We start from the raw sequence: 22946 nt of genomic DNA on the forward strand, positions 1-22946 counted from the left end.
CACACTACTTCTCAACACTTGCATTTTTGAAAATGGCTTCTACAGACTTATGTCAACCTGACTATGGACTTCCCAAAGCCATCTCACTGGCCAGAATAGACAACAGCATGATAGGCTGGTTCATGTCTACCCATTCTGACTTATGTCTTCTATTCTAGTGGAAATTGCCATAACTAATGACTTCCCTGTGAAAATATATTACAGGGACTGTGTTATTCCTCACCTGTTGAGGTTTTACTATGAAGTTTTCTAAGACCTCATCCTATCTCCTTGATTATCAATAATACCATATTCCTAATTATTCATGCTTTGTGGTCATTCTCATGTCCATGTATTTCAAGTCCATTCTTTGACTTCCCTGTTGCTCAGGAGAATAGCAGAAAAGAAGCATGCACTCTGACATACTGACAGACATTAGCAAAGAATTAGATTGAGGCAAAACAGAACATTTTAAATGGGTGCATATAATATGTTTGTTGGAGTGGCTGCCAAATCAAGTCTGACCGAAAACCTCAAGGATTTTCAAATTTAATTGACTTGTTCTTTAAATGTATTTGTGATCTGAAATGTCTTCAACACTTATATATGAATGCATCTTACTCTGCACATGCACAAGCATTTTAAAAGATGTCTCCAGACAATACAGAATATAAGTAACTAGGATGGCAAACCAAACCCCACTCACCTGGGAATGTGCCCCATTGAATTCAATAGGACTTACTTCTGAATAGCCATGGTTAGGATTGCACTGATCCCAGTTGATGCTTGGATGCAACAAATTGACAGCACAAGGCTGCTCAGAAGTAAGACCCTGTGGGTCACTCCAAGCATTGGGTTGTATCCAACTGACTTCTCCTCAGACCAGGCCCATTGAAATTAATGGACCTAAGTTAGCAATGTTTATTAATTTCAATGGGTCTACTCTGAGCATTGCCATTTTTCTCTGTATCACAATTAGAAGCAAAACAAGAAAAAAGGGACAGGGATAGTTTCCTAGAGAGTTAACATCTGACTCTCCCAACTCCCTTTCTCTCCAAAGTAAACATGCTCGCCACAAGGAATTAAAGGCAGAGAGGAAAGGATGACTATAGTCTGACGACAGGATGTCAACAAAGTGTGACCTTTCATTTCTACTGGCTCCTCAGCCTTAATCTGAAACACCAATTACACCCTCTACGAATGATAAATATAAAAAAGAGAGGTCCCACTTTAGCTGACTTCCATGACACGCTGAACTGTCATTTCCTCTTGCTTCTAATTTTAACTCACAAAGCAACTAGGGTTGTGTGTTTTGGACTTTCTTCCTCTTTGCTTGTGGTCTGTTACAAGCCAAAGCTTCCTCTTTCCCTCATCTATGCTAAGAACCAGTCCTTACGAAGCTTGCATCACTCTGGAAATGGAATCATGACAGACATTCATGAGACCTAGAAATGCTGTGGGTCGGAAATGCATATCATGCTATTTCAGCTTACGGCACTGTTTCCTTTCTAAGCTGACATGAGAGACCCAAGTGGCCCCAGGAAGCAAGGAACGCATAGGCCAAGACCTGGCTGGTTCAGTACGTTTCCGAGCACAATTCAAAGTGTTGGTGTTTACCTTTAAAGCCCTCAACGGCCTCGGTCTAGTATATCTGAAGAAGCGTCTCCACCTCCATCGTTCAGCCCGGACACTGAGGTCCAGCGCCGAGGGCCTTCTGGCGGTTCCCTCACTGCGAGAAGCCAAGTTACAGGGAACCAGGCAGAGGGCCTTCTCGGTAGTGGCACCCTCCCTGTGGAACGCCCTCCCACCAGATGTCAAAGAGAACAACAACTACCAGACTTTTAGAAGACATCTGAAGGCAGCCCTGTTTAGGGAAGCTTTTAATGTTTGATGTATCACAGTATTTTAATATTCTTTTGGAAGCCACCCGGAGTGGCTGGGGAAACCTAGCCAGATGGGCGGGGTATAAATAATAAATAATAAATAATAATAATAATAATAATAATAATTATATGGTTCCATAATCCAGGGACCAGTATGGAACAGGTCTTTTTCCTTGTCAAGGGGTTGAGCAAGCAAATTCTCGAGCAAGCTCCAATGGGAAGTGCAAGGACACTGCTATTGGCTTTTTTCTGCAGCAGACAGCAAACATAAACCTGGCCCTAGTAAAATGTAATGAACCGGGGTTGTGTGTGTGGGTGAGCCAGGACCTCAAGCAGACTCCCCAGTGCTGTCATGGGAATTTACCACAGCAGAATATTAGAAGAGCCTGCTGATATTAGCTATTGCCCATCTCGTCTAGCATCCTGTTCTCAAAGGCCAACAGATGCCTACTACCAGACTTTTAGAAGACATCTGAAGGCAGCCCTGTTTAGGGAAGCTTTTAATGTTTGATGTATTACAGTATTTTGATATTTTTTTTGGAAGCAGCCCAGAGTGGCTGGGGAAACCCAGCCAGATGGGTGGGGTAATAATAATAATAATAATAATAATAATAATAATAATAATAATAATAATAATAAATCATTATCATTAGCATTATCATTAGCATTATCATTATCATTATCATTATCATTATCATCATTATCAGCTATGGCCATTTCTGGACCAGGCTCACCTAGGCACTATTATCTATGTTCCAGAATACAATTAGATTAGGGCAATGTTCTTTGTGTGGGGCTGCTCTTGGAGATGTCCTGGAAGCTGCACGTAGTGCAAAACACTGAAGGTTAGCTGCTGTATCATATTTCTAGGTGGAGTCACAATACCCCAATCCTTCAGGAGTTGGACTGGCTGCCCCTGTGGCACCATGCCTTATTGAAGGTTTTGACTTTAGTCTACAAAGAGCCAGTGTGGTGTAGTGGTTAAGAGCAGAGGACTCGTAATCTGGTGAACCAGGTTCGCTTCCCTGCTCCTCCATCTGCAGCTGCTGGGTGACCTTGGGCCAGTCACACTTCTTTGAAGTCTCTCAGCCCCACTCACCTCACAGAGTGTTTGTTGTGGGGGAGGAAGGGAAAGGAGAATGTTAGCCGCTTTGAGACTCCTGAAGGGGAGTGAAAGGAGGGATATCAAATCCAAACTCTTCAAAGTCCTGAATAACTTGGGACTCCAAATGCTTGTTGGAGCACCTTCTCTAGGATGTTTCAATCTGGGCTCATTGGGAGAAGCTCTGCAGGTGGTGCTACATGCCAGCACCTGCTTCATTGTGGCCCCCAATTATGACTGCCCCCCTCAGTCTTATCTTTCCAATACCAGGTGAAGACATACTTATTCACTCAAATATTTGGGAGGAAATGAAATAGTAAGGCCATGTTGGACATTTAGTATGAGACAGTCTTGACCTTTGTGGTGTATTATATGATGTTTTAAGATTGTATGTGTTCTTGTAAGATTTTTGTGTGGTTTTATATTTTGTACTCTGCATTCTTTGGATGAAGGATGGTTTAGGAATATGCTGATGCTGGATGATTATGTTAAATTGTCTTGGGCCATCCAGCTCTGTTCTACAACCACTGGGACATAGCAGCTTTCAAACAAACACCTGACGTTTCTGCTTCTTAGATTTTTCTACTGGTTATAGAAGCCAATAGTCATCTTTCTAAATCTAGGTCTGTAGATGAAAACACAAGCACGACTTGGTTTTTCATGCTCTGGAACTAATATGCTGCCCTCTCTTATCATGTCAGAGTTCCTGGGGAAAGGGGCAAAAGGAGGATACCAAAACATGGTGGGGAGAGTGTTCACTGAAGAAAGCATGCACCTGTAAGCTGCATGTTTTGATTGATGGCCTTGCTGTGACAATTGTGTGTTATCCAGAATGGTCGGTCCTGTTAGGATGACTGAGTCAGCAAGGCTCTGCTAGGCAGAAATACACTTTTCCTTCTGAAGAGAAATCACAGGAATGTGCCTTATACCTAAGTCAGTCCATTGGTCCACCTATCTCAGTATTCTCTTCACCAGAAGTTCTTAAACTCCTTCCCCTCCCAGGGGCGTAGCACTCTCCGCCAGTGTCCAGGGTGAGTGCACATGCGCCAGGCAGGGGCAGAGTGCACTCACTCAGCTCCCACCACTGGGCAAGCAGGGGGCATAGAGGGTGCTCTTCACTTTCCACTTACCCTGCCTTCACAGATCTCGGGGGGGGGGGGGGCTTGTGCCTGGTTCATGCCCTCCCCTCAATGTGCGCCTGGAGCAACGGCATCCCCGACACCCCTACGCTACACAACTGCCCCCCCCCCTGCAGACCACTTGAAAATTGCTGAGAGTTTTGTCAGACCGCTTAATAAACTTTGTCATTCTACATTCTAGAGTTTCACTTGTTTTGCTTCTGTATTAAATATGTGGAAAAATAACATGGTCTTTGTTTTTTCCTTCAGCACCATCATCAAAATCTGATTGAAATTCACAGGTCCTAAGCCAGGCCACTGAAAAGAGGCACTTTAACTGGTAAATGGTAAGAGAAAGATTCATAGATTGCACCAGTGCCCTGATACAATAGTCACATGCCAAAGGCCGGGACTTTGCTAACCAGTTCAGTAATCTTACACTGGTCAAAAAAGTCTCAATCTCTGCTAGAAAAAAATTAAGCAAGTGCAGGGTCCAGGACAGATTTCCTTGATTGTTCTGCAACTTTTCCAGCATAGACCATATCAATGGAGTTCATGGACCACCAGCAGTCCACACACCACACTTGGAGAATGTCTTGTCTACACTGATCAACTGTCCAGTCTGTGTTTCAGACCAAAGTCTTTTCCAGCTTTACCAGGGCAGGGCAGGAATTGAACCCGGAGCCTTTTACACAGTCAAGTTGATGTTGAGTATGGTTGATGTTTTACTGTTTTGGCTATGATTTTATATACTGAAACATGCCAGGCGCTGCAAGAATGAGATTGTTTCACAACCCTGGAATAGGAAAGCTATAGGAAACCAGAGTCAAATCCTGCTGTTGCTTTATTGTGATTGCTGCAATGAATAGTAGGTGTTACTACTTGGGGTGTGTGGCAAACACACACACACACACACAGAAACACCATAATGTCTGGAAAGACAACCATGAAGGGAAGTACTATAAAAGAGTCGAGATGGGCAATTTAGTGCCAATGAAATACCTAAAGCAAGAAGAGTCTGTGCAGCTCCAGGACACATGGCTGAAGCTCTGATTGGGCCTTTCAATAATAGTAACAGTTAAAAACAGCCTGGATAGGAAAGAACATTCCTGCTGTGGCTCTTAAAACTTTGTCAGCATTGGATAGAACTCAAATGATTTGAAAGGTCTCCAGTTGTTAAATATATTCTGTCTTCTAATACTGCTGCTACTTAGATGATGATATGTTGTGGATTGCACTAGAGGTTCTCTTGTTTATGCCTGACTTAAGAAATAATTAGTCTGAGACCAATTCGTATTATTAAACACGCTGAAGGCTCATGCATGCTTACCTTTTGCCCTGTTCTTTCTAGGCACAGGTCCGTGTGTTAAAGTTTGGTGACTGAGCACAATTTTCCCCCACTCTGGAGCTTTCCCCAGGAAAACCTGCTCTTTAAAGCTGAATTGGAGAAACTGACAATTTGGGTTTTCCAGTGTTTGCTGTTTGCTCCAATTCAGCTTTCAAGAGCATATTTGAAAAACTTCGGAGCAAAGAAAAAAAGGGGGGGCACTCCTGCATGGAGCTGTAGAGCCTGGAAAGAGCAGAGGAAAGGTAAGTGTGGATAACCCTGAGTGGGACACGTGTAACCAGTGGATTCCAGAGCCATAACCTCTACTTTCTTTTTATGCAAACAGTGTTAGTATAAAGGGAGCACAACCTGGCTTGCTGGAAAATATGCATGGTTATGATTTCAAGACCCACCCTCCAGGAATCTAGCTGATTAGCGGCAGAGATGTGTGTGAGATAATAGGTTAGTTAGAAAAGCAACTGTTGGAACCAGACTGTTGTCATTTTGATCCAGGCTAATATAAAAAGAACCCTAAGGACACATTCAGCTCCACACAAGTCCTGCAGATTCTGCCTCCATCCCATATACTGCAAAATGTCTGGGAAGTTGGAGTCTTTTACATGTTACTCTTCATGCCAAAGTGAACTAGACGAAGGCTGGAATTGTAAGACTAAATCATAGCAACATCTATGATGTCCTCTGAGCTGGCAAGTCACACCAAGAGCCTGGTGCTGCATGGAGATGATTCACTCTTAGTTTTCAAAGAGAAAAAGGGATCAAGCCAAGCATTTCAGCTGAAAGGGGAATATTGCTGCTGATCTTGCTAGTTGTTGTAGTTCTTAGTGATAAACTGGGTTGAAGCCACAGGGGTCCCAAGGTGAGAGTAATCCACAAAGTTCTCCATGTCCCAGGAACCTGGAAAGGGAAGAGAAATGACAAATTCTTACTCTTACTCAGGATCAAGCTACATGTGATGATGGACAAACTACTTCAATCACATATCCAACAGGAGCGCAAGTAGAGCATCAGCTGGATCCTCCCTTTGCTTTCTCATCATCTGGAACCTCTTCATCTGTTGGAGGTTGGCTGAGAAGAAATGTGTCCTGACATTTGGGGGTGGGAGAAAGCAGACAGACTGTGGGGAAGTAAGCTGTGCGTGGTGACACGGTTAAGCTCAGGGGTCGCCAAACTTATTGGACCAGAGCATACATTTTGAATTTTCAGAAAGTGCTGTGGGCATCAGTCACAAAATGGATGTAATGGGGAGCAGAACACAAAATTAGGGAGTACACTCATTTCAGCTTCCACCACCACACTGCTGCAAACAGCCTCAAGCTTACCATGGGAAGTTCAGATTGTGGTAGTCACATAATACTGTATTGATTTCTCTCTCACACAGTGATGCTGTTGCCGTCTAAGGTCACAACCAACTTGCCATTAAGTTTGGGCCTAGCTGTTTCATTTTTAATCTAGTCCGGGGCTAGATTTTACTTGGGGAAAGACTCCTGAAAACTCATGTTTTCCCATTCATTCCTCTAGTCAGCATTTCGTGTTGTCTCCACCTCCATCTCTGTCCACTTGTCGCAGTCAAGTTGAGCAGGCACATTCAGTCACACACACCCTGGAGGCACCTGTGTGCTAGACTCAAATTTCCAGACCTGCACACAAATGAAGCACCAGTAACCGTGGAAGAGGAGGAGCGAGCCTGTACACCGTTTTCCTTTTTCAAAATCTCATTTTGCAGGGCTGCAACAATCAATGGAAGTAAGTGGCATGCAAATTCAAGACCCACAAAGCCGAGAGGAAAAGGCAAGGATAAGCTGATCAAGAGGAGGGCTTTTAAATGTGTATCAAGGAATGACATCTACCCTTGTGGACAGCAGGGTCCAGAATCAATCTAAATTGAAGGCAGTATGTTGAGGACAAGAAGGAATGATTCTAGATTGGGGAAAACCTACATTTTAGTGCTACAAACAGGTTTGTGTGTACACAGCCTGTGGGAGAAGAGGACAACCAGTGGTTTCTAAATGAAAAACGTATTTCCCTCAAGCTTCTAATCCCATGACCTGAGAACCATGGACAGAGAACAACAACAACAGAGAAACAAGAAGTGAAATTGTATCTAGTCTCAGAGAGCTTGCTTTCCCGCCCATTAACTTGCTTGGGCAGCCATGGCTGCAACATTCTGTGAAGAAGTCACAGGGTGAGTCATGAAGTACGTATGGCTTCAAGGCCAAATTCTGCACAAGGGGGAAAGTCCCATTTCTTCTTCATTCATCAATAAAGCTGGCATTGGGTGGGGCTAATTTTTACAATGAAAGCTTTGTATAGATGAGGGGAACATCCTTCTCCCCACCTGCTGAGGCTTCATTGCCCCAGACACTTTTCACCCAGACCAACTCTGATACCTACTGCAATAGCTCCTGCTCCTATTTCTTCAGCTGAAGGCAGCAGGAAACTGCACATTTCATGTTTAGAGCTTTAAGGACCTAAAGAGAGAAATGCGCACACTGCAAATTGCTCTCATTGTGGCGAAGCTTTCCCATTGCTTATGGTGCCTCTGACTGTTCATAAGAACACAAGAAAAACCTTTGTGGATACACATCTGTGGGTCCATCTAGGCCAGTATCCTGATTCCCAGAATGGACAAGCAGGTCTTCTGGTTAATTCCCAAGCAGTAGACCTCTCCTGCTCTTGTTTCACAACAGGTGCTGCTCAGAGACATATTGTCTCTGAACCTCAAGGTTCCACATGGCCATCATGGCTTAAAGGAACTTGACCATGAGCCACTAGGTCAAACCTTGGCTAAGCTTAGTGTACCATGGCACAAAAGAGACCAGCAAAGCAGCCACAAGCTCCTCTCCAGAAGCCTGCAGGCATATGCAGTCTAATTAACCAAGCCATTGTACAGGGATATAACTTGGGGGGGGGGGTTGGGGGGCACCCGCCCCCTAAAACAAGTAAATCAATACAAAATACTTGAGGTTCTGCCCCCCAGCATAAAGCCTGCCTCCAATAAATCCTAGCTACGCCCATGCCATTGTGTATTTTGCCTACACTTCCCACTGGTGTACACGCAACAAACATATCTATTGCTTAAATTGTCACGCTCAAACTTCCTAATCTTTTAACTACAGAAGCAGCTAATCAATAGTAGGTCAACTCCCATTGACCCACAATAAAGAATAGGGTAGAGGTCCCCAAAGCATTGTCCTGCCTCAGTTACATTTAATTGTTAAGAAAAATGTTGCCATGCGTTAGATAAAATGGCAGGGAGGCAGGAAATGACAGTAAGGTAGCTCAGTTCTTTTAATTCATTTCCTTCAGGCAGTGGAATTGGTAAAACTGCAGCTTCTGCCTAGACTCACCAGTGCTTAGCATCCTGGGAACTAAAGTCATTTGATTACAATCTTGACACATGACTGGGCTAGACCTTGGGTCTTCGTTTGGTTGGAGACTGGTTGTTATGACCCCATTCTTCTCCTTCTGCACCTGTCCATGCTGCCTTCCTTGTGATTGTTGCTGGGCCAGGAAGACTGCCTGCTTTATCTAAATTCAGATCTTGAGGTTTAATGAACATAACAAACCAACCAACCCTGCAGCTCTTGCAAAACAGTGAGCAAAATTTGGTTGCTTCATCATCTGCCTCCAAGGCAATGAGTCCAGCAATGAACAAGCAAGGATGCAGCTGAGTTCAAGCGCCTTCCCTTTGCTGCCACAAACTGAAAGAGGAACCAGTCGAGGGACATGCTTCTACGTGCCTGGTGGCTCCTTGTGGCTCAGTGCTGGAGAGCAAGAGCACGGAGCTTCTATGCACTGCTGTTCTGCTACTAAATGAGAAGAAAGCCCCTGCTCTACAGCAATCCTTGTTTCTTGCTCCCTCCATACAAAGTTGGCAGTTTTGGGTTAACCCCAAGGAAGTGTCAGTCATGGAGCTTAAGCTGCTCCCATAATTAGGAGAGTACACATTGTGCAATGTCAGTTCATTCACTTTCCCCAAAGAGTCCTCCGTTCTTTACTGAGGGAGCAAACTCAAATTACAGCAGCAATTGATTCTGCATCTGGCTTGCTGCATGCATACACACCATACATTTAAAACGCATTTAAAGCACACGAATTTCCCCCAAATGAACCTGGGTAATGTAGTTGTTAAGGGTGCTGGGAGCTGTAGCTGGGTGAGAGGTAAACTACACTTCCCAGGATTCTTTTTTGGGGGAGCGGGGCGGGGCAGGGAGGAAGGTGCTTTAAATGTCTGGTGTTTATGCAGTCTAATTGAGCTGATTCAGGAACACCACCTTGCATTGTATACAAGCAGAAAAAGCAACTTACCAAGTTCCATGCAAAATAAAAAAAATTGTCATGTGAGGTTTTCCTCACATGACAAAGAGGAGACTCCCTTTTATGACCTCTCACAATCACATATCTGAGTTGTGGTGTGCAATGACAGGTACCATATTTAGTACTTGCCAACTTTGACCCTTACTCATGCTATCAAATGTGGTATTGCAGAGAGATTGCTTAGTTTGGACACCTGAGTTTTCATTGCAAGCCCCTAATAATCTATAAAATTCACTGGGCGGACCAGCACTTTGTGTACTATAAAAGGGTACTTACTACTATAGGGGATTCAAAATTGGACTGGAGTTTAGATTAGTGGGCCCCCTAGGAATGTGTTGGTTCATGCCTCACACACCTTAGAGGCATAGCACTTGGAAATAGGAGTTCCAGCATTAGCCCCTTTGACCGACAGGCAATGTTGGCTAAGAATAAAATAAATACGATGTGTTTGGCTTTCTGCTCTTGCCCGGTCAATAGTGCAGCATCCTCTGCATGCACTGACAGCTTCCTCTCTCCAGTTCAGCAAAAGAAAACCCAATCCCTTAGTTGAGAAAGACCCTCATGGGTGTGGATTCAAATATGGCTTCTCAGAGTCTTGGCCTAGTCCCGACAATCACAAATTACAAATGGAGCTGAGGATAGAAACCTAACCAGTGCCATCAAATAGGTAAACATGTATATACTCAACAGACCACTTTCCAGTTTAAGGATGCATCCAGCCTCTTATCAATCTCTACGTTTCCATGGAAGCTGGAAAAATTGACTGGGATGTGGGGAGTAAGTGTGGGATGTGAAACACAGCAGTCAAGTCCTCATTCCTAGAGTGGACATGCAAGGGGATGCTTGGTTCAGCCAGTAGAAAACTTCCTGTATCCTCCTGGGCTGGGACAAACTTCCTCTGCATGTGACTAAAGGTGGGCGTGACCTTACCTGCCCAGGTGACAAAACAGATGGTGAACTAGATGGGCCATTAGCTCATCTGATGTTCTTAACCCTTCTGCCAAAATGGCTAGATGACGGTGAAGCAAAGCTATGCACTGTATGTGCTGGAAAACTTGTGATGATGGTGCAAAGAACAATTACGGTAAGTAAGGGAGACTTGACCTAATGCTAGGTATTTGATATGGGTTCATAGAATAACAGAATCATAAAATTGTAGAGTTGGAAGAGACCATGAGGGTCATCTAGTCCAACCCCCTGCAACACAGGAACATGGGACTCACACCCATGACCCTGAGATTAAGAGTCTCATACTCAACAGCGACTGTGGTAATGGATTTTTTTAAAAAACCTTTCCAATATTTCAGGGGTGGCCAACTCCCAAGAGACTGCAATCTACTCACAGAGTTAAAAACTGGCAGTGATCTACCCCATTTTTGGGGTTCAGGTCAAAGTTGTTGAGCTGCTTCGGGGGGAGCCAGTGATCTACCAGTGATCTACCACAGATGTCTAGTAATCTACTGGTAGATCATGATCTACCTGTTGGACGTGCCTGCAATATTTCATTTCATTCCTTTAAATATTTGACCTTATAAAAAACAAGGCATGAGACGCAAGCTTCCCTGTCTCCCTCTGACAAAGCCCACACTTGCTTGCTGAAGTGGGAATTCAATGAACTCCTGCCCTCTTCCCCAATCCCGCCTTACAGAGCAGAGATTGAGTTCTCTTTCTCTTGTGAATATGTTACAATCCTTATTGCTTTGATATGAAATGGCCAACTCATTCACTAATCTTGGGTGTTGGTGACTCACCAGAACTCTTTAATAACCAAAAAGGGGTCGGGGTGGGAAAGAAGGAAGGAAGAGTGAGCCACTGTAGGTCAGAAGGGCTGAAATCCATTCTGTGTCTGAACAATGAGGGACTTCACACTTGGCTTGGCCCATGGTTGGAGCTCATTTCCTGCAGAATTATATCATAGTGTCTTGCCCTTATCGGAGCTCTTACTCAGCCTAAGAAGTTGAAAACATACAGCAAACATCTGCTCTTTCCATTGCTATCGTTTCTATTGAACAGATGGCAATAGTGAAGCACAGTGGGGAGAGAACTGTTTTGTCCAAATCATAATAGCCAAACTGTAAATAAGAGCAAGAGGCCCAACGTTTGGCATTTGGGATGATAATGAGTATTGATGCTCCCAGGGTGATGCAGATTCTGCTCCCATTCTGCTAACATACAACTACTTTTAGTAAAATCCATCTTCTTCTCAAGGCCCATGATAGTGCCAAGTCCATTACCATCATACATCTTTCTTCCCTTCTGCCTGCCACAGCAACACTAACCAGTATCTTGAGGCTGAGATTTATCCATTGCACAGTTCTGCTCTTCACTGCTTGTCACAGTAATCCTGCAGTTCTTTTGCAGCCTACTTGCTGTGTGTTTTCATCAACCATTTCTCATATGGCGGGGGGTTGGACTCGATGGCCCTTGTGGTCTCTTCCAACTCTATGATTCTATGATTCATATGAACTGGATGTCTCCATCAACATTTCATTGTTTTGAACAAAACAGCTGAGCCTGGCTGTGGTATCACTGTGCAAATCCAAGGTCATGTTACTAAGCACACAGACACAAGAAGAACGGGCCCAGAAACCATCCAGCATATAGCTTTGCAGGCTATAACATCCTGGATGTTGACTCTCACCACTGATAGAAGAACTCACACAGTCACAGTCATACTTTGTCCTGGTATCAGCAGAGTTGGTGCTTTATAATTTATCTGTCTCATCTTCTGGGTGAAAGGGGTCCTGAAGCTTTTCTGCAAAGATTAATGATGTCCCAGTGGCGGAAGGCGGGAATCCTTTTTGCCATTAACAGTGCCTAGTCTTGTGTAGTTTTGATTACACTGCTGAACACACTCATGTTGTATCCCAGTTCATTTAACTTGAGGAGACTGCCAAGTGGTAACCCCTACTGAGAAGCTAGCTGGTGAGTTTGGATGATGTTCTAGGAATTCCTTATACTTCTGCTTAATTCCTTTTAAATTCTCCAATTCCAGCTGCATAGGCAGAAATACTGGGCTCATACAAGTGTTGGCTGTGAAGGTCTAAAGGGACCGGGAGAGAATCAGTTTTAGAGCATGCTGCCATGGTTTATGACCAGCTGATTCCTTCTGGAACAACATTAGCTAATTCTAAAAAGACTGCACAAATAATGGTAGTTCTACAGCAGCAAAGGTTTGCTTATATTAAGATTATCTTTATACAGTCATTTACATATAACAACAATTCACCAATTGAGGAGTGGGGACCCAACAGCAGAGAAAAACCATGATGACATTATGCTGAGGTAAACATTATGGCTCCTTGGGATGTGTACTTAGAAGATAGTGGAAACACATTTCATTACATCACCACCTTACATTTTTAGGTGCATACTTAAAACATAAAAGCTAAAGGATCCCTAACCGTTGAGTCCAGTCGTGGACGACTCTAGGGTTGTGGCCAATGGAGCCGACATTTGTCCGTAGACCGTTTTTCCGGTTCATGTGGCCAGCATGACTAAGCTGCTTCTGGCGAAATCAGAGCAGCGCACGGAAACGCGGTTTACCTTCCCGCCGGAGCGATACCTATTTATCTACTTGCACTTTGATGTGCTTTTGAACTGCTAGGTTGGCAGGAGCAGGGACCGAGCAACGGGAGCTCACCCCGTCGTGGGGATTCGTGGGGATTCAAACTGCTGACCTTCTGATCAGCTAGGCTCTGTGGTTTAACCCACAGCACCACCCATGTCCCTATACTTAAAACATACTAGGGATAAATAAATAAATAAAAATTATGTGAGCTGACTCCTGTAGCTAACCATAACCTATCCCAATGTGATCTTTGCATTAATTCTTATCTTTAGTATGATCCACACAGGGATGCCCTATTCAAATTCTCACCAATGCAAGTCTCAGGATGTATGGAAGCACAGTGTGGTAGCTGGCTCTGCCCTAATCAGGGAAGCGGCAGTCTTGGTATGTAGCTCACTAAAATCCTCACTGGGTTTGGGATGTTCCAGTATCTACAGAATGAAGTTTATGAATCCAGTTCATACACACACATCTTGAACAGAAATCCCTTTTAGCGAGAGGGCAAAGTGATCTTTCTATCTCAACTGCAGTCAAATAATCTTCTATTTTCATTTACTTTTCTCTATGCTGCTGAATGTGTCAGCTCCCATTACCCCTGAAAAAAACTACAAATACATACAGATTCACCCTATCCAGAAAAAATCTCACACAGCTTGCTAGTATGCTGAGGACATATCAAACATAATTGCTACAATTCTGCAAAGATTTATTTGTCTTTAACTTCCTTCAGTTAGTGTCACTTTCCTCTTTCCATTTCCCACTGATTTAATGAAGTATTTAAATTAAAGACCAACAGAGGCCACAGTTTAGTGCCCTCTTCTGGACACTTGAAACTTTAGGAATGTCTGCCATTAAATTTTTATGAAGTCTTTGCGTGATGAAACTTGATTCCCCACCACCACCTGGACCCTTGTTTGTACTGGAGGTTAAAACTGTACATTATTTTAAAATTGTATTTATTTCATACTATTTTATTTCATTTTATTGATGTTCTTGTATGCAAGCAGCTCTGGGGTCTTTATGATAAAAATAAAACCTCTACAAAAAAAGAAGTTATGTCTATCATTAAAAGTTCAGTCTGTTTTGTGAAATGGAATTTTCTAGACTTGGAAAATAATATTAATAATATAAATGTAGAAAAACCTTTACTTGAATTTTACATTCAGTGTACATGAAAGTATTTTGGAAGGAAATTTAATTACAGAAGTATCTATGATCTCATCAAAGAAAGCTATGGTCATAATATTGGGCACAATTATATACAACTAAGTTTCAATGAAATTAATAGGACTTTACATACATAATTACAAGCAGTACTTTTGGCCAATGTTAATATGTAGTATTAAATTAGGGCTTGCTCAAAGGCAACATTTCCCATGTCATTGAAGACATGAGGCGCTGTAAGTATTAGCATTCCTTGTGGTATGAGTGTTCATTGTATCAGGGCCATTGTCTATTACACACTCTTCTCCAAGAGAAACTGATCTGTCCAAAGAACAGAATGCAAAAACATTCACAACTCTCCTCTGCACCTGCCACCCAGCTACTCAGTCAGCGAACTGTGGGAGAATGTCTCTTTCCCAGGGGCATAGCATGGGGGGCAGAGGGAGCCTGGCCCCGGGTGTGAATTTTTGAGGGGGGCAAAGCAGGTGCCCCTAGTGCTGCCCAGCCCATTGGAGAACCCAACCCTGGCGGAGAGGAGCACCAGGACAGACTGTGCTGGGGGTGCCAGCATGGGGGCTCCTGCTCCATGCCCACCAAGAGCTCTGAGACTACCATCATTGGGGTGGGGCAGGGGCCTGCTTCAATAAATGCCCCCACTGCTAATATGCCTAAGACTCAGTTGCGTTTCATTGGCCGGACTATGCTTTTCAAATGGAAATATATTATTTATAGTCCACCTGTTGCCCTGCAGAGTACAGATCACAACAATAATTCCTAGATCCTTCTTAATCTCAGAGTATTTTTAAAACCATGCTTGATATTTAACAGTTTGTCTTGCAAGATCAGATAGAATATGCTAAGTCAAGGTTGCTAGCTCAACTCCCACATGGTTCTTGGGTCTCAGTATCGTCACAGCAATGGATGGTTTTATTTGCCAATATATCTCCAAGTAATTCATTGGATTCTATTGTCTTTTTATATTTCTGACAACAATGTAAAAGTCAATATGTGATTTTTATCTGCCTTTACTGGTATAGAAGTCAAAATACAACGTTGGGCAAAATGCTTCACAATGGAGCCATATGGTGGATGATCAGGTCATCTGTTTCAACAAATTTTATCTAAAAAACCCCCCCTCATAAATGTACTCTGTGAATTTGGCAGAAAATTCTGAGAATAGCTTTATGATTCAGCAGTGAAAAAAAGCTAAAAATAATCTTACATCAAGTGTTTTAGTAGCAGAGCCTCTCTGGTAAGAGTCAACATCCTGGCACAGCTGTTTGACAACTTATAATACTAATGTACTAGATTATTCCAAAACTGTAGACACAAGAAAAATCCACAGTTTAAAAGCTCAACAGCCTGTAGCTGAATGATACTGCAATAGGATTATAATATTACCTTTTTAAAAGGTTTGATACAGAATCTTTTGGGAGTTGGTTTTTGCTACTAGTCTTGTACTACACAGAGTCTTCTCTCAGTTTTCTGTGCTTTTGGCTGCTTTTGGCAGAGAAGCTATATCGGCCATACAGAGAAGTAGTAGGGAGTGTCAGGTCTTTGATATCCCATTCTTGGGAATTCTTGCCGGACAGTAAGATTGCTGTAATTCTTTTTTCTTGAAAAAAGTAAGGCAGATCTCCTTAAATAACTCTGTCAATGGATATGCTGTGCCTTGTGTACACGGATGCCTTCTTCAATCCCTTCTCAAAGTATGCCTTGCTAATGCTGGGAAGCGGGGCAATCAAGCAACTTTTCTCTCCATCCCTTCCTAAAGGAAACTTTTAGCACCATTCTGTGGCTCTGTGTGCAGTTAGATGCACTTTGTTGTTGTTTAGTCGTTTAGTCGTGTCCGACTCTTCATGATCCCACGGACCAGAGCACGCCAGGCACTCCTGTCTTCCACTGTCTCCCGCAGTTTGGTCAAACTCAACCTGGCAGCTTCGAGAACACTGTCCAACCATCTCGTCCTCTGTTGTCCCCTTCTCCTTGTGCCCTCAATCTTTCCCAACATCAGGGTCTTTTCCAGGGAGTCTTCTCTTCTCATGAGGTGGCCAAAGTCTTGGAGCCTCAGCTTCAGGATCTGTCCTTCCAGAGAGCACTCAGGGCTGATCTCCTTAAGAATGGAGAGGTTTGATTTTCTGGCAGTCCACGGGACTCTCAAGAGTCTCCTCCAACACCATAATTCAAAAGCATCAATTTTTCGGTGATCAGCCTTCTTTATGGTCCAGCTCTCACTTCCACACATCACTACTGGGAAAACCATGGCTTTAACTATACGGACCTTTGATGTCTCTGCTTTTTAAGATGCTGTCTAGGTTTGTCATTGCTTTTTTCCCAAGAAGCAGGCATCTTTTAATTTCGTGACTGCTGTCACCATCTGCAGTGATCATGGAGCCCAAGAAAGTAAAATATCTCACTGCCTCCATTTCTTCCCCTTCTATTTGCCAGGAGGTGATGGGACCAGTGGCCATGATCTTCGTTTTTTTGATGTTGAGCTTCAGACCATATTTTGCACTCTCCTTTTTCACCCTCATTAAAAGGTTCTTTAATTCCTCCTCACTTTCTGCCATCAAGGTTGTGTCATCTGCTTATCTGAGGTTGTTGATATTTCTTCCAGCAATCTTAATTCCGGCTTGGGATTCATCCAGCCCAGCCTTTCGCATGATGAATTCTGCATATAAGTTAAATAAGCAGGGAGACAATATACAGCCTTGCCGTACTCCTTTCCCAATTTTGAACCAATCCGTTGTTCCATATCCAGTTCTAACTGTAGCTTCTTGTCCCACATAGAGATTTCTCAGGAGACAGATGCGGTGATCAGGCACTCCCATTTCTTTAAGAACTTGCCGTAATTTGCTGTGGTCGACACAGTCAAAGGTTTTTGCATAGTCAATGAAGCAGAAGTAGATGTCTTTCTGGAACTCTCTAGCTTTCTCCATAATCCAGCGCATGTTTGCAATTTGGTCTCTGGTTCCTCTGCCTCTTCTAAATCCAGCTTGCACTTCTGGGAGTTCTCGGTCCGCATACTGCTTGAGCCTGCCTTGTAGCATTTTAAGCATAACCTTGCTAGCGTGTGAAATGTGCGGTAGTTGGAGCATTCTTTGGCACTGCCCTTCTTTGGGATTGGGATGTAGACTGATCTTCTCCAATCCTCTGGCCACTGCTGAGTTTTCCAAACTTGCTGGCATATTGAGTGTAGCACCTTAACAGCATCATCTTTTAAAATTTTAAATAGTTCAGCTGGAATACCATCACTTCCACTGGCCTTGTTATTTGCAGTGCTTTTTAAGGCCCATTTGACTTCACTCTCCAGGATGTCTGGCTCAAGGTCAGCAACCACACTACCTGGGGTGTACAAGACATCCATATCTTTCTGGTATAATTCTTCTGTGTATTCTTGCCACCTCTTCTTGATGTCTTCTGCTTCTGTTAGGTCCTTTCCACTTTTGTCCTTTATTATGGTAATCTTTGAACGAAATGTTCTTTTCATATCTCCAATTTTCTTGAACAGATCTCTGGTTCTTCCCATTCTGTTGTTTTCCTCTATTTCTTTGCATTTCTCGTTTAAGAAGGCCTTCTTGTCTCTCCTTGCTATTTTTTGGAAATCTGCATTCAATTTCCTGTATCTTTCTCTATCTCCCTCGCATTCTGTTTGCCTTCTCTCTCCCGCTATTTGTAAGGCCTCGTTGGACAGCCACTTTGCTTTCTTGTATTTCCTTTTCATTGGAATGGTTTTCGTTGCTGCCTCCTGTATAATGTCACTAGCCTTCATCCATAGTTCTTCAGGCACTCTGTCCACCAAATCTAAATCCTTAAACCTGTTCCTCACTTCCACTGTGTATTCATAAGGGATTTGATTTAGATTGTATCTTACCGGCCCAGTGGTTTTTCCTACTTTCTTCAGTTTAGGCTTGAATTTTGCTATAAGAAGCTGATGATCTGAGCCACAGTCAGCTCCAGGTCTTGTTTTTGCTGACTGTATAGAGCTTCTCCATCTTTGGCTGCAGACAATATAATCAATCTGATTTTGATGCTGCCCATCTGGTGCTGTCCATGTGTAGTCGTCTCTTGTGTTGTTGGAAAAGTGTGTTTGTGATGACCAGCTTGTTCTCTTGGCAGAACTCTAGAACTCTATTAGCCTTTGCCCTGCTTTGTTTTGAACTCCAAGGCCAAACTTGCCGGTTGTTCCTTTTATCTCTTGATTCCCTACTTTAACATTCCAATCCCCTATAATGAGAAGAACATCCTTCTTTGGTGTCATTTCTAGAAGGTGTTGTAAGTCTTCATAGAATTGGTCAATTTCAGTTTCTTCAGCACCAGTGGTTGGTGCATAAACTTGGATTACTGTGATGTTAAAAGGTCTGCCTTGGATTCGTATTGAGATCATTCAATCATTTTTGAGATTGCATCCCAGTACAGCTTTCGCCACTCTTTGTTGACTATGAGGGCCACTCCATTTCTTTTACGGGATTCTTGCCCACAGTAGTAGATATGATGGTCATCCGAACTGAATTTGCCCATTCCCGTCCATTTTAGTTCACTGATGCCCAGGATGTCAATATTTATTCTTGCCATCTCATTTTTGACCACATCCAACTTACCAAGGTTCATGGTTCTTACATTCCAGGTTCCTATTCAATATTTTTCTTTACAGCATTGGACTTTCCTTTTGCTTCCAGGCATATCCGCAACTGAGCGTCCTTTCGGCTTTGGCCCAGCCGCTGCATCAGCTCTGAATCTACTTGTACTTGTCCTCCGCTCTTCCTCAGTAGCATGTTGGACACCTTCCGACCTGAGGGGCTCATCTTCCAGCGTCATAACTTTTATATGCCTGTTGCCGTTGTCCATGGAGTTTTCTTGGCAGGAATACTGGAGTGACTTGCCGGTTCCTGCTCCAGGTGGATCATGTTTGGTCAAAACTCTCCACTATGACCCGTCCATCCTGGGTGGCCCTGCACGGCATAGCTCATAGCTTCTCTGAGTTATTCAAGCCCCTTCGCCACAGCAAGGCAGTGATCCATGAAGGGGAGATGCACTTTAGTCTACTAGTTTCAACAGGACTGTAGCTTGCCTAGCTCTCTGTTTGTGTGGATTTTTGATGCTGAGAATTTTTGACAAGTAGTTCTCTGTATGCTATAATAACTTTACTCTGCTTGCTACTCAGCCCCAATAGAAGAATGATAACCTTCCAGATAACCTGTTGACTTGATGCTTTTTTTATTTATATGTTGCAAGTTTGAAAGCTGTAGGGAACATTGTGGACAGTTTGGGAACTCCTGCTCTTGAACATTGGCTGTTTGCTTCAAATTATATGCCTCTCAAGCCATATATGCCCTGATTCTGGGGGGCTGCCTGAGCCCTTCAAATTCCTATTGAAATAATAAGATCATTTCTCTGCATGCAGCCTTTTATCTGATCAGGAGCTGTCTGGTGTAGAAAGCTCTTTGATAAAGGCATCTCAATTCTGTTAATCACTGAGGCACAGGTGATCAGCACCTTTCCGAATAAGAACACACATGGAGGTGAGACTGCGTGATGCACTGTGCTGTACCACACTACCACCTCTACAAAGCAATTTCTTTCAAATATTCCTGCCCATATTACAGCAAAGTGGAGCGTGCTTAAGAGTGAACTGTCTCTATAGTGTAAGTGCCCAATTATCTTAAAGACTAACAACTCAGCTAAAGTTTCCTGATCCATCTAGGAGAAAATAAGTGAGTGTTATAAACAGCCAAATTTAGCTTACAAGGAGCTGGGAGGAGCAAAATAAACTGCAGATGAAATAATTAAAAAACAATTTTGGACATAATTACAGGAGAACACTGCAGAGTAGCATGGGTCTCAAGCTTTCCTCTTCATTAAGTAGAGTAGATCTAGCATTAGTGTATTTAATTACTTGCAGAGATTCAATGTATCATTATAGCTGAAAGAGAATAGTTTTTGGGATATGCAAATTTTGCTCAGCACATCTATAGAATGTTTGCTAGTCCTAACATCTAGTATAAGTCTGAGCAATGACTACAGTATGTCCAACAGAAATCTCAATACATGCAGGTCCTGCTGTCTGAATGCTCATTACATGAAAATTCACTTATCCAAACAAGAGGAATTTGTACCCAAACCTCACTATACAAACAGCTGATGCAAATACCTGAACAGCCAGACCTGTGAAAATGACTTTCCTTAATGTTGCATTTTATTGGTAAAGAAAGCCCAAGTTTTTCCTATTGTGTTATTTACACCGGCAGGATTCTCCCCTGTTACTCTCCCCCAGATCTTCCTCCACTTCCGATTTGTGCTACTGACCTGTTCTTGGTGGTGGCCTGGCCTTTTTCTGCTGGTTTTTCAACCAATCCCCACTCCTCCCCTTGCCTGGATTTGGCCAGTGAGCCAATCCGCATTGTTGCTGTATGAGCCTCTGAGAGCAGCCAAGCAAAGGTGTGAGAGAGCCAAGCTGAGTGACATGGTGGACTCTCCTCGGTTGGGGCAGCCACTGCCCCCTTCCTCCTCTGATGCTGAGGAGGCAGCAGAGGCTGAGAGTGAAGCTGCCTCCTCGGTTGTTGAGATGGCGGCTAAGTCACCGCCTCTGAGTGGGGAAGCTGCAGAGATCACGTTGGAGCCCAGCCTGCAGAGCACCAGCCAGGTTGGCAACTGGGATGGCCAGGGCGAAGAAGAGGAGGGCCTGGGCTTCCTCTTTGGCAGCCTTGCTGCCGCTGGTCCTGTCTCTGCAGCAGTCGCTTGCTCTTGGTCTCTCTGGATCAGTTCAGACATTATGCAAAACACTTTTAAAGAAGAAGCTTAATGGTGATTTACAGAGTTACAGCTACCCCTCACAGAGCTACATTTCCCAGGATTCTTTGAGGGAAGCAATGTCCTTTCAATGTGCATTAAAGAGCCAACCTGGCTGACCAGAAAAGACAAATACTGTACATGGTTGGGATTGGATTTGGGGGTGTAGTGAGGAGGAGATTGGATAACAGCCACATGTAAGCCTATTTAAAGTCAAAGGCAATATAGCAGCTAGCTTAAATTCCATATATTATTAAAGTTGCAGGTTAGCAACTTTATATTAATAATATCAATATCAATATTGATGATATTAATCTTGATGATTCTATACACACACATACACACACTTAACTATTGCAAAGTGCAGCCATATTATGGACCATCTACTACCAGGCCAGGTCCAAAGTCCTTGCATTAATTTACAAATCCCTCATCAGCTTAGATCCAGAGTATCTCAGGGGCTGCCTGGATCTTTATCCCAGCTCAATCACCGATATCGTCAGCAGGGGCATTGCTGGACATTCCCTGAGTTGGTGAGGCTTATTGGACAACAAGAAGAAACTGTGCCTTTGGTGTCCACGGCCCATTATTGTGGGATGCTCTGCCAACAGAGGTTCAGCAGCACCTTCTGCTTCAACACTCAGACGCCTGGTGGAAACATTTCTGTCCTCTCACTAAGATAAAAGGAAGGGGTCTGAATTAAGACACCAAAGTCAAGTTTCCCATCCTGATGTGCATTTAGTTTCCCGTTTCATCCCCACATAAGCGAAAAGAAATTATTCCTGATAATTTCAAAAACTAGAAAGGGGTTGTCAGTCTGAAATCCACAGCTGGGTTCATCTAAATCAGGCATGGCCAAACTTGGCCCTCCAGCTGTTTTGGGACTACAGTTCCCATCATCCCTGACTGTTAGCTAGGGATGATGGGAGTTGTAGTCCCAAAACAGCTGGAGGGCCAAGTTTGGCCATCCTGATCTAAATCTTTGATGGCGTAACACTGACACCACAATATGTTCTAGAGCAGCAGTTGCCAAACTGCCCCTAATGGACCACTTGAAATTTGCTGAGGGTGTTGGTAGAACATTTAATTTGAAAGGAAAGTTGAAGTAATTTTAACATCTTTTAGTATTTTTACTTTTGTATGTTTTAAAGTATGGTTGCATTTTTTCTTGATTTTTTTCTTTTATTTTTTGTAAACCACTTTGGGGTTTTATAAAAATTAAGCAGTGTATAATTTTTTAATAAAATAAAAAAATACATTTTAATTGTTTGTTTTTTGCCTGTGCAACAGCACTTGTAATGTGTTCTGTCAAAAGCTGCATAAATTTAAATGTATTTTTATTGCTTTTGTTTTAAAAAATCATTCTTATTGTATTTTATTGTTTCATGTAATACAATAAAATGAAATAAAAGAAATAAAAAAGCAATATAAACACAATTAAAAATTCAATATACAGTACATATTTAATTTGATAGATCTCTCATTTTTAACCACAAATCCAGAGAACGATTGCAGGCCACCTGAATGATGTCTGTCGACCACAGTTTGGGAAGCTCTACTCTGGAGCACTGGTCTACAGGAATTCCCTACTGGGTCATAGTCTGGTCTACAATGGCTACAATTACACTGTTGCCTTAGTGATAAAAAGAAGGAAAGAAAAGAAATGGGTCCCCAA

At 43.0% G+C, this 22946-nt stretch overlaps 1 protein-coding gene across 3 annotated transcripts in view; it reads right to left on the reverse strand.

Moving 5' to 3' along the window:
* Positions 1 to 4908: 4908 nt before the first annotated feature.
* The window catches only part of PEBP4 (phosphatidylethanolamine binding protein 4), a gene marked incomplete at its 5' end in the record, with an annotated part of 251895 nt that continues 233857 nt past the window's right edge, over positions 4909 to 22946 (reverse strand). For all 3 annotated transcript variants that reach the window (XM_083480758.1, XM_083480757.1, XM_083480756.1), the window contains one exon: positions 4909 to 6324. In XM_083480758.1, the coding sequence (XP_083336884.1) occupies positions 6233 to 6324 (92 nt within the window). In that variant the 3' untranslated portion in view covers positions 4909 to 6232. The remainder of the gene's footprint in view (positions 6325 to 22946) is intronic.

The sequence above is a fragment of the Podarcis liolepis genome, assembly GCF_965112155.1.
Source record: "Podarcis liolepis genome assembly, chromosome: 16".
Taxonomy (NCBI): domain Eukaryota; kingdom Metazoa; phylum Chordata; class Lepidosauria; order Squamata; family Lacertidae; genus Podarcis; species Podarcis liolepis.